At 41.6% G+C, this 12,633-nt stretch overlaps 1 protein-coding gene across 1 annotated transcript in view; it reads left to right on the forward strand.

The window, feature by feature from the left end:
• The window catches only part of Kcmf1 (potassium channel modulatory factor 1), a 29,714-nt gene that overhangs the window by 9,084 nt on the left and 7,997 nt on the right, over positions 1-12,633 (forward strand). The window contains exons 3-5 of the mRNA XM_033765099.1: positions 6,441-6,542; positions 9,627-9,801; positions 12,032-12,314. Coding sequence (XP_033620990.1) covers positions 6,441-6,542; positions 9,627-9,801; positions 12,032-12,314 — 560 coding nt within the window. The remainder of the gene's footprint in view (positions 1-6,440; positions 6,543-9,626; positions 9,802-12,031; positions 12,315-12,633) is intronic.

Here is a 12,633-nt window from a genome sequence, read left to right on the forward strand (position 1 = left end):
TTTTTTTTTTTTTTTTTTGTGCCAGGGATCAAGCTCAGGACCTCATGCTTGCCAGGCAGGTGCTGTGCTGCTGAGCTAAATCCCTGGCCCGAAATGTATGTGAATTTTAATGGTGGCAGGAGCTTTGCTCATTTCCTAGTAATTTTTAGACTCAGAATATAAAATTAGCACTGACTTGGCATTCAGTAAATACTTAATGGATTACTTGATCTGTGGTAACAAAATTGTATGCTGTAACATGTAACCAGTTAGAATTTTAATTAACTTTACCAGCTTACCTAGATTTCAGAGCACAGATTCTTTTTTTTTTTTTTACCTGGAATAGGAATGTAGTTGCAGAGTAACATGAGGGAGATGTTGCTTAGTATAGTTCTAGAAAGTGCCCCTATCTTAAGCCACATTTTCAAGACTTAAGTGTTTTAATTTAAATTTATATTGGGCCGGGGATTTAGCTCAGTGGTGCAGTGCCTGCTTTGCAAGCACAGGGTCCTGAGTTTGATCCCCAGTACCAGAAAAGATTAATGAATGAATATTTATGTACGCTACGCATTTATTATGTGAAAAAAAGAATACCCTAAGTTATCTGGGTATGGTGAGTTTGAGGCCAACCTGGACTGCATATTAAGGCCCTGTCAAAAAAAGGCAAGGGGTCTACCCTAATTTAAAAGGAGTACATTTGGTAGCGGGGATGTCTCTCATTGGTAGAGCACTTGCTCAGCATTCAGAAGGCCCTGGGTTTGAGCCCTGTAATTCCCCTCAAACACACAGCTATTTTTGGTAAGACAAGCATAGCTTCCAAATATATCTTTTTAAGCGTTATATTTAATATGTGTAAAGCGCTTTCTTAGAGTTCTTACAATAAAGTACATTGGTTGTCGACATGCTAACATGTTTAAGATTTTGCTTCTATGCACACAGACCTCTTGACATGGATAAAACACATTTGACACAGAGGAGAGTACAGGAAGTCACCAGGGAAGTCTTTGTGAGTTAAGCTAGACCTTTAAAATGTGGGGGAGATTCCTAAAAGGGGACAAAGTGAGAAGGGAACAGCAAGAGCCAAGCTGCAGTGCTGAGAAAGAATGTATATGAGTTGGGAGATGGCAAGGCATTGCCTGCTGTGAAGTAATCAGGCAGTAAATTTAGTCAAGTGAGATGAGGTAGAAGAGAAACTTTTACACCCAAAAAACTCATCCTCTCACTTTGGTGGATGTAAAGAGATGTTTCAGCAGCTGCACAGAGAAATACTATCCCTTCTCTACCTCATACCACACAGGCTGTCATTCCGGAAGGCAGGCTGCTAGAGGCTGTGATAAGTCACTCTTTTGAAACAGGAACACCCTAGCATCCTAACGGTAACAACTTTGTGACTGAGCAGGGCCAGAGAAAGGGTAGGCATCACAAAAAAGCTGTCTTGCTCATAAATGGATGGTGGACGGAGAACAGGTGAGTCAAAAATATGGTGTTCCCCAGAAGTAACAGAAGAAAGTGATGCAGAGAAATTAAGGCTTATGAACAGACATTCTTGAAAGGAAAAAGTTTTCTATGGATCTAAAGTTAATCAGTTTAAAGAAAGCAATAGATTTATTAAGTTGTTTGTTTGTTTGTTTGAGACAGGGTCTCACTATGTAGTTGAGACTGACCTGGAACTCACTATGTAGTCCAGGCTGGTCTCGAACTCACAGTGATCCTCCTGCCTCAGCCTCCCGAGTGCTGGGATTATAGGCATGCGCCACCACGCTTGGCTAGGTGTATCAAGTTTGTGATCCAGAAACCTCATGAAGAAATGCTAGTTTGTAGGCCATCACTTCCCATCGGGTGTTTGTGGCAGTTTTGAGTGTCTGAGAGGACAGCCCATCAGAGTGGGGTCTGCTCATGGGTGTGTGCCTCAACCCCTCATTGCGCTGCCTCCAGCTTCAGAGAAAGACAAGTTTTATTATGTTGGATCCAACGGGCAGCTTTTTAAATGGATTTTTCTGTAGCAGTGAACAAAATAAACAAGTACCTCCTTGAAAAGCCTACCAAGAAATGGAAAAGAACTCGCTGCATCTAGAGTATAACTCCCTCTGTGGTGTTTAAAGCTGTACATGGTATCCAGAGAGAGAATGCTGCCTGGTTGCATTCACTCAAGAAAGAGACTGGAGGGCCAGGGATTTAACTCAGTGGTTCTACCACCTGCCTTCAAATGCAAGGTCCTGAGTTCAATTCCTGGTACCGATTAGACAGATAGAGATAGACAGACAGACTGACTGAAGGAGTCCTAAATTTTTTTTAGACTGCTTAAAGCAAACAAAAATGCTGACTCTGGATGGTTTTCTAGTGGACACATAGCCTTTCCCATGGGGTGGGGCTTTGTGTACATTTAGCAGGGGCATGGTATGCATTTGTGGCATAATGACTCAGAAAGATGTGGGGGGTTTTTTTATTTTGTTTTGTTTTTAAAACAGGGTCTCACTATGTAGTTGAGGCTGACCTGGAACTCACTATGTAGCCCAGGCTGGTCTTGAACCCACAGCGATCCTCCTGCCTCAGCCTCCTGAGTGCTGGGATTACAGGTGTGTGCCACCATGCCCAGCTTGATATGTTTTAAATATTGGTGACAACCTGTGTTAAATGTACACTGCTGGCAACTGCAATAGGACCGTGTGGAAAAATGGAAACTCCAGTACACTCAGGGTTGGTAAAGGCTCCCAATGGAACTGCAAATGAAAAGCAAGACTGGTAGTGTCCTTCAGTGGCAAGACAGAGCAACAGAGGATTGACAGAGTAGCCAAAAGGAGACAAGAATAGGAGGACATTAGTAAGTAAGATTTTGTTGTTCTTCTGTTAAGCAACAGTACAGTAACACTAGGCATTGCTTATGACAAAGGAAATAGCCTCTAAATTTTCAGTTCCATCTATATTTCAGCTGTATTTGACAGACTTATCCAGTTATAAGTAGCATGGTGGTTTCTCTGGCTGTGCAGAAGGTTTGATTTTGTTTTTGTACCAGGGATAGAACTCAAGACCTTGTGCTTGCAAGGCGGGTGGCAGCACCACTGAGCTAAATCCTCGGCCCCATAAGTAGCATCTGGAATCTTTACAAATCCTCAGAACCTCCTTCCCCCTCAACCTGTTTCCAAGGCCTTAGGAAACTATATTTTTAACAAATTTTTAGTAATGTACATTCTTGAGCAAATTTAGGAAGCACTGCCTTAAACCAAGTCAGTAAGCATTAATGTTGGTAGGTTGTCGTAATGTATTATGTGGAATTTACTTGTGTGAGTAATAGATGGTATATATCATGCGGCAGAAGTGTGATAAATGTCAGTGTTACATTTTAGCTTACCCTTTGTGTAGACTTTTCCTGTCCTGAAAAGGTATTAGGTACCATGATGTGGAAATAAAAACAGACTCAAAACTAAGCAGTATTTAGGCCCTTGAATGATTGAATGGATCTGTCTCCCACCCCATCTCTTTTCTGATTCGCTTGCCCCATTTTATTCTCACTTTTCTTCCTCTTGTTCCATTACCTCTGAGAAAATACAGTGAACCTTGAGCCTTACACATGCTCAGTTTTTATTCTCAAACCTGAATTCACCTGCTAAGTATAAAATAGCTTAAAAGATGGTTAGGTCACTGGTCCCACAGCCCTGTAGTTTAGTTTTCCTTTCCACGGTCTCATGTGAGTTAACTTCATGTGGCCCAAATATAGCACCATCTTCTACTTAATTTTTTGTGCCAGCTGCCAAGCTGGCGGACCCTCCCACTAGCATAACTCCTCATCCTCAGTATTTCGTTATGTCTAGGCATTGTGGAAGGTGTTTGATGGGTTGTTTAGTATTTCTTTCTGAATACCCACCGTCATCCTAGCACAGTAACTGATGCAATCTAAAAGACTGAGTGTAGAACTGAAGTTGATACATAATAATGAGGATCTTGGTTTTCTATTTTACATCCCTGTCAAAAAGTTGCTTTCTAATTTATAGGTTATCTAGGTAGGATATCCTTAGTACTTTTGGTATTCATGTTTCCCTTCTAAGAATGTATACCTTTGAGCCAGTTTCTCATCTAAGAATATTAAAATGTGACCTGTAATCCCAGCTGCTTGAGAGGCTGATGCAAGAGGATCAAAGGTTTGAGGACAAGCCTGGGCAACATAGACCCCCCCCCATTCCAAAGATGATGTTTATATGTGCCCTCCAAAGTACTGGCACTTCAACTACCTTTGTGGAACTCAGGTTGTATATAGATTTCATCCAAAGACCAGTCTGAATAAAGGGAAATAACAGGAGAAAGATGCCTTTTCCTTTTGATGATTATGTTCTCCTTAGATAAAATGTTATATGATGCAATGATCCTGTATAGTAAAACTATATGTAACTCAGTTCTCGTTAATTGTTGGAAAATGAAAAATCTCGAAAATATCTAAGATGGGCCAGACCTGGTGGTGCACACCTGTAGTCCCAGCTGTTCAGGAGCCTGAAGCAGGAGGATCAAAAGTTTGAGGTGAACTTGGGCAACTTAGTGAGACTCTGTCTCAAAATAAAACAGAAGGTCTGTGGATGTAGCTCAGTAGTAGAGCAATTCCTAGTTTGTGTAAAGCTCCAAGTTCAATCCCCAGGACCAAAAAAAAAAAAAAAAAAAAAGTTTGTTTAATTTTAAATAACTAGAATTTATTTTGTTTCTTCAAAACTTATTGGTCTAATGTTTTCCCTAAGCCTGGCCACAGTTAAAAACTAAAGACAAATCATACTTCCCTACAGCTCTCAAGAAATGTACAATCTAGCTAGGCAAGCCAGAAACACATGAATGTAACAAAAGCATGTCAGACACTACCAGTCAGTGTCAGAGCATAGGCATGATATAAGAGTAAACCTTAACTCCTAATAACAAAAAATTTGATAATTTGTAAACTTGAGTAGATAAAATTTTCTCTCTAAGAGAAAGTTTCTAACCACCTTTCTGGCATCTCCTGAGAAAGGCACACATATGTCTGTCTGTTCTTTCTCGTTTGCCCTCAGGCACCTTCCACTGTGAGCTCTCTAGTTCATTTGCACACTCGTGCTTAATCATTATTGCTCAGGAAAATCCTTAGATTTTCTTGAGGATGTGCTCAGTTCTTAGTCACACAGTAAATAGGACAATGGATTGGGCATGAGAGAGACTGTTAGCAAATCAGAGTCAAACTCTCAGGGGTTTCTGCTCTCTAGACATTAGAAAGTGGGAAGCTGTGTTTGTTTATGTTCTAGGAGTCAGAAGCTTGTTTTCTGCTTGCATCTCCCAGCATTGTCCTGAATCTCACATTCCCTGTCCTTCCCCCTCTGCTATAAGCAGACAGTGCATCCAACACATGGCCTCTGTCTCACACATGGCACATGCCGTGCCAGGTGATGACTCACACGTATATGTCCCGTCTTGAGCTTTCTTACCGTGGGAATGCACTGACCTCCACATTAACTGCACTTTGTGGGCTCCCTTTGGCACTCCCTTTGCACCAGGCTTTCCTTGGCCCTTTGTTGAGACTGAAGTTATTCTTACTTCAACACTTGACCACACTGCTTGACCAGCATGTGCCCATTTGGGTTTCTGGACAAGTAAGCCCCTTGACGTTTACAGTTTCTCGTTCTTTATATCCTTCCCATCTCTTGCCACTTGTCTCACCAAATATATTAAACTTACGTCTTAGAAATTACCTTTCCAAACTATCAAGTTCCCTCTGCACTCTGCCTGTATATACTCTTCTTCTTTCTCCTTAATTCTCTAGCCACGATGCCCACAGGGAAGTTGATCTTATTCTCCTTGAAATTAACCTGGTCACAAATTTTTCTATACTGCACATCCTCTAGGAAATAAGATTTTAAAATGGGCTGCCATCCTGTTCTCTTCTGGGGAGTCCCATTCATGAAGAGAGCACATCTGTATGTTATCACTGACCACTACCTAGCTCATTCCACACAGTGGGTTGCTGGCTGTGTTTGCACAGTTGCGTTTCTGTCAGACCTCTGCTGTCTTACTCGGGGATTGGCCCTCAAGGCTAAGTGACATTGTGTAAATATACAGAAGGTTTAAGTCTGTCTTTACCATTCAACACTGGACTTAAACATAAATGTGCACTAAAGAGAATATTTTTAAATTTTTTATGGAAACCCGTTGTTGTTGTTGTTGTTGTTGTTGTTGTACCATGCAAATAAGAATTGGGCAGGCAGGTAGGAGGCCTTGCCAGAGGTGGAGTTTGGACGTTCTGTCTAGGTCTGTTGTGTAGGATCCTCGGAGACTGCTTCAGTTGGGAGAGACAGCACTGATGGGTAGGCAGTACTTGTTGCTTAAGTCTCATTAGTTCAGAATCTGTGGTCTTGACTGTTTGAAACTTGCCAGTAGCAAAATTTATAGCAAAATACTGGTCCAAAAAGGTGTGTCTGATCAGTGTCCATTATTAAACTTGCTTTCTTTCATTTCAGATTTGTCCAATATGTGCAGCGTTACCTGGAGGCGACCCTAATCATGTCACGGATGACTTTGCAGCTCATCTTACACTTGAACACAGAGCCCCTAGAGATTTAATATCCTTTTAAGAGGCAATAGGGAAAGAATTGTTTGTGCCATTTGCCATTTTGATTATTCTTAAGTATGGTAACCCTGGAGAAACATTAATCTCCAAAGTATTTTTATTTATTTGAAAATCTTTTCCTAAAAGTGACTTGGGGTAGAGAGGTATTTCTTATTTCTCTTTTTATGTACTTAATGACTTATATGAACCATGTTTGTAAAGTGAAACTTGACTGGCCCATCATCATTAGTTCATTACTTTAGTTCATCACAATTTTAAAGCCAATTTTGACCAAGTATTAAATCTTTCAGGAAAGTGATTTCAACCAAAAGAGGGAAAATCTTAATCCAAAAATAAGACTTAATCATTGCAGTATAAAGAGGCTTTATGTGCTTCCCTCCATTCCTGCTGCCTTACCCTGTTGTGGTGTGGTATAGTGGTATGGTGGGGCAGGGGAGATCCTTTCCATTTTGGGGTCTCCTCCAGAGAGGGCCATATCTGGCCCAGGCCCTGAGTAGGATGGCATAAGGTCAAGTCTAGCTCTAAACTGTTTTCCTGCTCTCGTTTCTGCCCATCCTGCCCTATCTTTCAGGAGTCCCTTTCAGTGTTCCCTGAGATGACTATCTTACCAGAGCAGTTACCTTTAAGCACTCACTCCTGCTTTCTGGTTATGAATTATTTTTCTGAAACTATCACCTGTTAGGTTTCTGTTTTCATACCAAAGTTGAGGTGTTCATTGAAGTTTGAAGCAATTTCGAGAGCAAATCAGAATTTTTTCTCTCTCTGCCAGACTCTAGTAATCGTAGCCCAGTCTTCAACCTGTTGGGGAACAAACCAGTGATTTTCTTGTTATAGAGCTCCCACCTCTCACTCTAAATTCCCAGTTTTCTAATTGGAAATGTGATTTTTTTAGATGTAAAGGAACGTGAATGGAAAGTGATGGGAAGATGAAGAGCTGGCACCAGCCTGAGACATGAGAAGCCTGAGCATGGCTCAGGAGTAGGGCCAGTGATTGGCTAGCAAGGCTCCTCCCTCCCTCTTACAGGGAACACTGAAAAGGGCAAGAGAAAGCAGAATGAAAAACTCAAATGAGCCAAGAATATTGAAGCCTTTGCTGTGCATTTTTTGTTTTTTAAAAATCCTTTACAAATACCCAGAAGGGTTATACTTGATCCACACTCCATTCCATCTTCACAGGGAAAAACTAAGCAAATAATTTGAAGTCAAGCTGACATCATGAATTTTTTCGGCAAATTCTGGGACCTCTAATAGTATCAGTGTCCATTCAGTGGAATATCCCAGTTCATTTGTATCCATTTTCATTAGTGTTTTAGAGATGTCCCTAGGAAAAAAAGACTAGGCAAAATTTTTAAAAAAGAAAAGACATGTTATATTTTTAATTTGTTACCATTAAGTGTTAGGGAGAAAATGTTGCCATAGCTGTTATCCTGGAAAAATACACCATTTTTCAGGTATTTCCTGTGTTAACTGTGTCTGTAGGGAGTTTATCTGTGTGACCTTAGGGGGTGTCTTCAGTGTGTACTAGTGTGTACCAGACTTGTTTCTCTGTCTTGATGGAAGTCTCTCTAAAGTGTGCTCCACACTTAGCTGCTTCTTAAAAACAAAACTTAGCAGTTGTAGCATCACTTTCTCTAGTGCCCAGACCATCATCCCAGATAGAACCAACAGTAGTACCTGATGACCCTGTGGAGTCACTCACTCTGCCCCTAAATGATCTAGAACCATCCGAAAAGCCAGGATGCCAGCAAAACAGTTAATCTGCATAAAGTTGCTCTGTTTGTCATTTGGAAAGAAAATTTCCTTCTACAGTGTCTGATTGCCCTCTATACACATGCACACACTCACACACATGCGAACTTAAAAACTTTTTAAAAATCAGGTTGTCACCTGAGGTGCAGGGTTTTTATGTTTGTTTTATTTTTTGCCATGCTGGGGATTAAAACCAGGACCTGCCCAATGCTAGGCAGCTGCTCTGCCACTGAACAGTATCTCTAGCCCTTTTTATTTTTATTTTTTTCTGGTACCGGGGATTGAACTTGGGTCCTTGCACTTACGAGGCAGTTAGCGGAACCACTGAGCTAAATCCCCAGCCCTCTAGCCCTTCTTATTTGGAGACCAGACTTCCCTAAGTTGTCTAAGCTCGCCTTGAACTTGGAGTCCTCTTGCTTCAGCCTTCTGAATAGCTGGGCTCACAGGTATGTGCCACCACGTTTGGCTTGTCTTCATGAAGTTTTTTGTTTGTTTGCTTTTTTGCTTTGGATTTGTTTTTATTTTATCTATTTTGTTTTATTTATTTTTGAGACAAAGTCTTGATGTATAGCCCAAGTTGGCCTTGAACTCCCTGTGTAGTCTTAAGTTGGCCTCAAACTCATAACCCTCACAACCCTCCTGAGTAGCTGGGATTGCAGGTGTGCACCACCACACATGGCTTTTCACGAGTTTTGACAGCTATTTCTACTCAAAACCTTCAGTTTGACTCAGCTGTGTGAGATAGAAGAAATTGCTGGATGTCTGCCTTCTTGATAAATGTCATGTTTTAGTGATACAGCTCTTCCTAAATGTAAAAATTGATACTTATTGGTTGTGGTTACTTGGATCACATAAACATATATGAAATTCAGTACAGCAATTAGAACAATGGCTGTTTCCTCTGGTTGTCTAACCAGGCAGTGCCTTTAACCCTACCTGAACATGTTACTGTGGAGCCAAGGAAGAAATTTCTCTTCTTCCCAGAGAAAAACTTCTCTTGTTTTTATTTTTGTTTTTCTGCGGCACTGGGGTTTGAACCGATGGCCTCACTCATGCTAAGCAAGCACTCTACCATACCCCCAGCCCCCAGAGAAACTTTCTAACCTTGCACAACACAAAGTATGCATAATATTCACACAAACAATTTTGCTTTATATTTTTTAGGGTTAATTGGCTTCATAGAGTCAAGGTGTTTATATTCTAAATTAAATTTGCTTTTTAACATGCTGATAGTTTAGGAAATGTGTATGTTTATCTAGCAAGGACTCATTGATTTTTTTCATCTTTTTTGTGAAATACTTGACACTTTCCTTAACTTTTGAGTTATGATGAATCGAGTGGTGTTCGACATGTACGTAGAATGTTTCACCCTGGTCGGGGACTAGGAGGTCCTCGTGCTCGTAGATCAAACATGCACTTTACTAGCAGTTCTACTGGTGGACTTTCTTCTTCTCAGAGTTCATATTCTCCAAGCAATAGGGAAGCCATGGATCCTATAGCTGGTAAGTTAGTTTCACCTTCGTAAAGTAAATAGCGGGGGGAAATGCTTTTGGGATTTGTGTTCTTAGTCTTACTCCTGATCATCTGCCTGCCTGTTTTCTTCACAAAAGCTCCCTTTTGTTGTTGTTTGTTTGTTTTTGAGACAGGATATTGCTGTTCAGTCCAGGCTGGCCTCGAAGTTGTTGCTATGTAGCCCTTCTTCTGCCTCAGCTTCCCCAGTGCTAGTATAATTGAAATACACCACCACACCCGGCTAAAGTTTCCTTTTTTTGTACTAGTGGCATTGTTTTGTCTTTGTTTTTGTTTTAAAACGGTATCTTGATGTATAGTTCAGGCTGGCCTTAAGTTCACTATATAGCCCAGGCTGGTCTCGAACTCACAGCGATCTTCCTGCCTCACACTTCTAAGTGCTGGGATTACAGGCATGTACCACCACATCCGGCTCCAAATATTTTAGAAGTGTAAAACAGGTGATTTTTTTGGTAGTTGGGATTGAACCCAGGGCTTCTATACATGCTAAGCACCTGAGCCACCCCCAGCCCCAAGTGTGAGATACTTTAAATGTAAAGTAGTTCATATCAGTCTGTATCCATTAAGTACTTAGGGGCAGGAGATAATACAGTTTTTGTGTGTTTCTAGCCTCCAGTCACGACTCAATCTTCCCAAGAACACAGATAAAAAAGATAATTGACAAAACTAAAGAATAAAGAGCTTCTTGTGGAAGAACACAAGAAGTTTTATGTCCTGGGCTTGATTTGACAGCTGTACTGTTGTAGAACATACTGAAGGATATGTGTTTTAATAGCTTGAGCCTCTATTTCATGGACAAATTGGAATCTGGTGCTGGGCCTATGAGGATAGCAGCAGAGCACAAGGTCACATTAAATCTGTAAGAAGCCCTGGCACATGGGTAGGATAGCTGCCTGAAGTGTGCGTGAGTGTTCATGTGGGGTGCAGACCTGACAAGTGACACACCTTGCTGCGCCCCTAAATACTGGCTAGTCTACTTAAGGCACTTGGGACAGTTTTACTCATAAAGTGTTCTTTGAAATGTAAATATACAGTATAAAATTTTAATTCCAACAAAGAAAATCCCAGTAAACTGAGTTTTGGAGATTTAATTTTAAATATTGTTTATTCAAAGGGGCTACATACCTGATCTTTTCATTGGAGACTCTAAAAGGTAACTTCTGGGAGTCAGAAAATTATTCAGAATTATTCTCCACTACTTTGAATTTTTTCTGTCAGTGAAAATCAGTGTATTTAGTGAGGGTGACATATGCCATCAGAGTGGGTGAGGATCCCTGGGTAAACATCAGTGAGTGGAAAAACAAAACCAACGCTGTTAGTGTTACTGGGAATTGGGGGCCTTTGCTGACCCAAGATCCTCTGCGGGGAGACTGGCCAATCCCTATTGCCTAGGCAGAGCCTCCTGCACCTCCTGAGGATAGAGCCGTATTGCTCCTCTTTACTTACTTACTTTTGGGCATTACAGGAGGTAAAAACCTGGTGCTCTCCTGCACTAGGCAAGTGCTCAAACCTCGCCCTCGGCCCTCACGCTCCCATGACTCAGCCCTCTTGACACTGAGTCTGGGACACGACAGCCACTGCACAGGCCACATGCTCTCAGGAGCACACCCGGCTGAGCACTGCCAGTAGGGCACCAGGATGTGCAGGGGAGGGACTTAGCCCGCTCTCAAGTGTAATCCTAATTATCCCTTCCACTGCTTAATAAATGTGGAATATCTGCTGTGATCTGAGAGCTTGGAAAACAGTAGCCTTGTTTGCTCCTTTTGTAGAATTTATATTTAAAGCTTAAGATTAGGCCTATTGATGGCCCACTTTAATCTAAGTTTTTTGTTTGTTCCTTCGTTTTGTTTTTAAGTTAGGGTCTCAGGTTGTCCTTGAGCTCAGGGCTATCCTTCTTCCTCAGCCTCCCAAGTGCTAGGATTACAGGCATGCATCACCATTCCTGGCTATTCTAAGAGGAGGTATACTAAATTAGCACTTTGTGCAAATAATTCTACAAACAGTCTCATGGGTTTTTTGGATTCCTGGTACGTAGTGACTTCTGCCTCCAAGAGATATTCTAGAAGGTATTGGGTCCTAGCTGAGCTGCATATCACTGGGGTCCCCACCCGCCCACAATGCTTTGAGTGTTCTCCCAGTATCTGTAATGTTTTGTTTTCCTCAGTGTCAAGTAGACATTGATCATCTCATTTCCTTTGGCAGAGCTTCTATCTCAGTTATCAGGAGTGAGACGTTCTGCAGGAGGACAGCTTAATTCTTCTGGCCCTTCCGCCTCTCAGTTACAACAACTGCAGATGCAGCTGCAGCTAGAACGGCAGCACGCCCAGGCAGCGAGGCAGCAACTGGAGACGGCACGCAACGCCACCCGGCGCACCAACACAAGCAGTGTCACAACCACGATCACACAGTCCACAGCAACAACCAACGTAGCGAGCACAGAAAGCAGTCAGCAGACGCTCCAGAACTCCCAGTTTCTTTTAACAAGGTAGCTAATTTCTTGGAATTTCCTTGGAGAAGTATTGTATTAATACCATCTAGGCCCAAAAGATTCTGTGTGTGCACACGTGTGTGTGCATGCACACATTTTCTTAGAAACATTGCCTTTTTGCTGGGCGTGATAGAACATACCTGTAATCCCAGCACTTGGGAGGCTGAGGCAGAAAAATCACTGAGTTTGAGCACAGCCTGGGCTACATAGTAAGTTCAAGACAGCCAGAACTACACAGCAAGACTGCCTCAAAAACAGTACCTTTTATTAAATCATTACTACTCCAACTCTGTTTTTTTTGTTTGTTTGTTTGTTT

This window comes from Fukomys damarensis, unplaced genomic scaffold (genome assembly GCF_012274545.1).
Source record: "Fukomys damarensis isolate Sample0158 unplaced genomic scaffold, DMR_v1.0_HiC HiC_scaffold_2, whole genome shotgun sequence".
NCBI classification, from domain to species: Eukaryota; Metazoa; Chordata; class Mammalia; order Rodentia; family Bathyergidae; genus Fukomys; species Fukomys damarensis.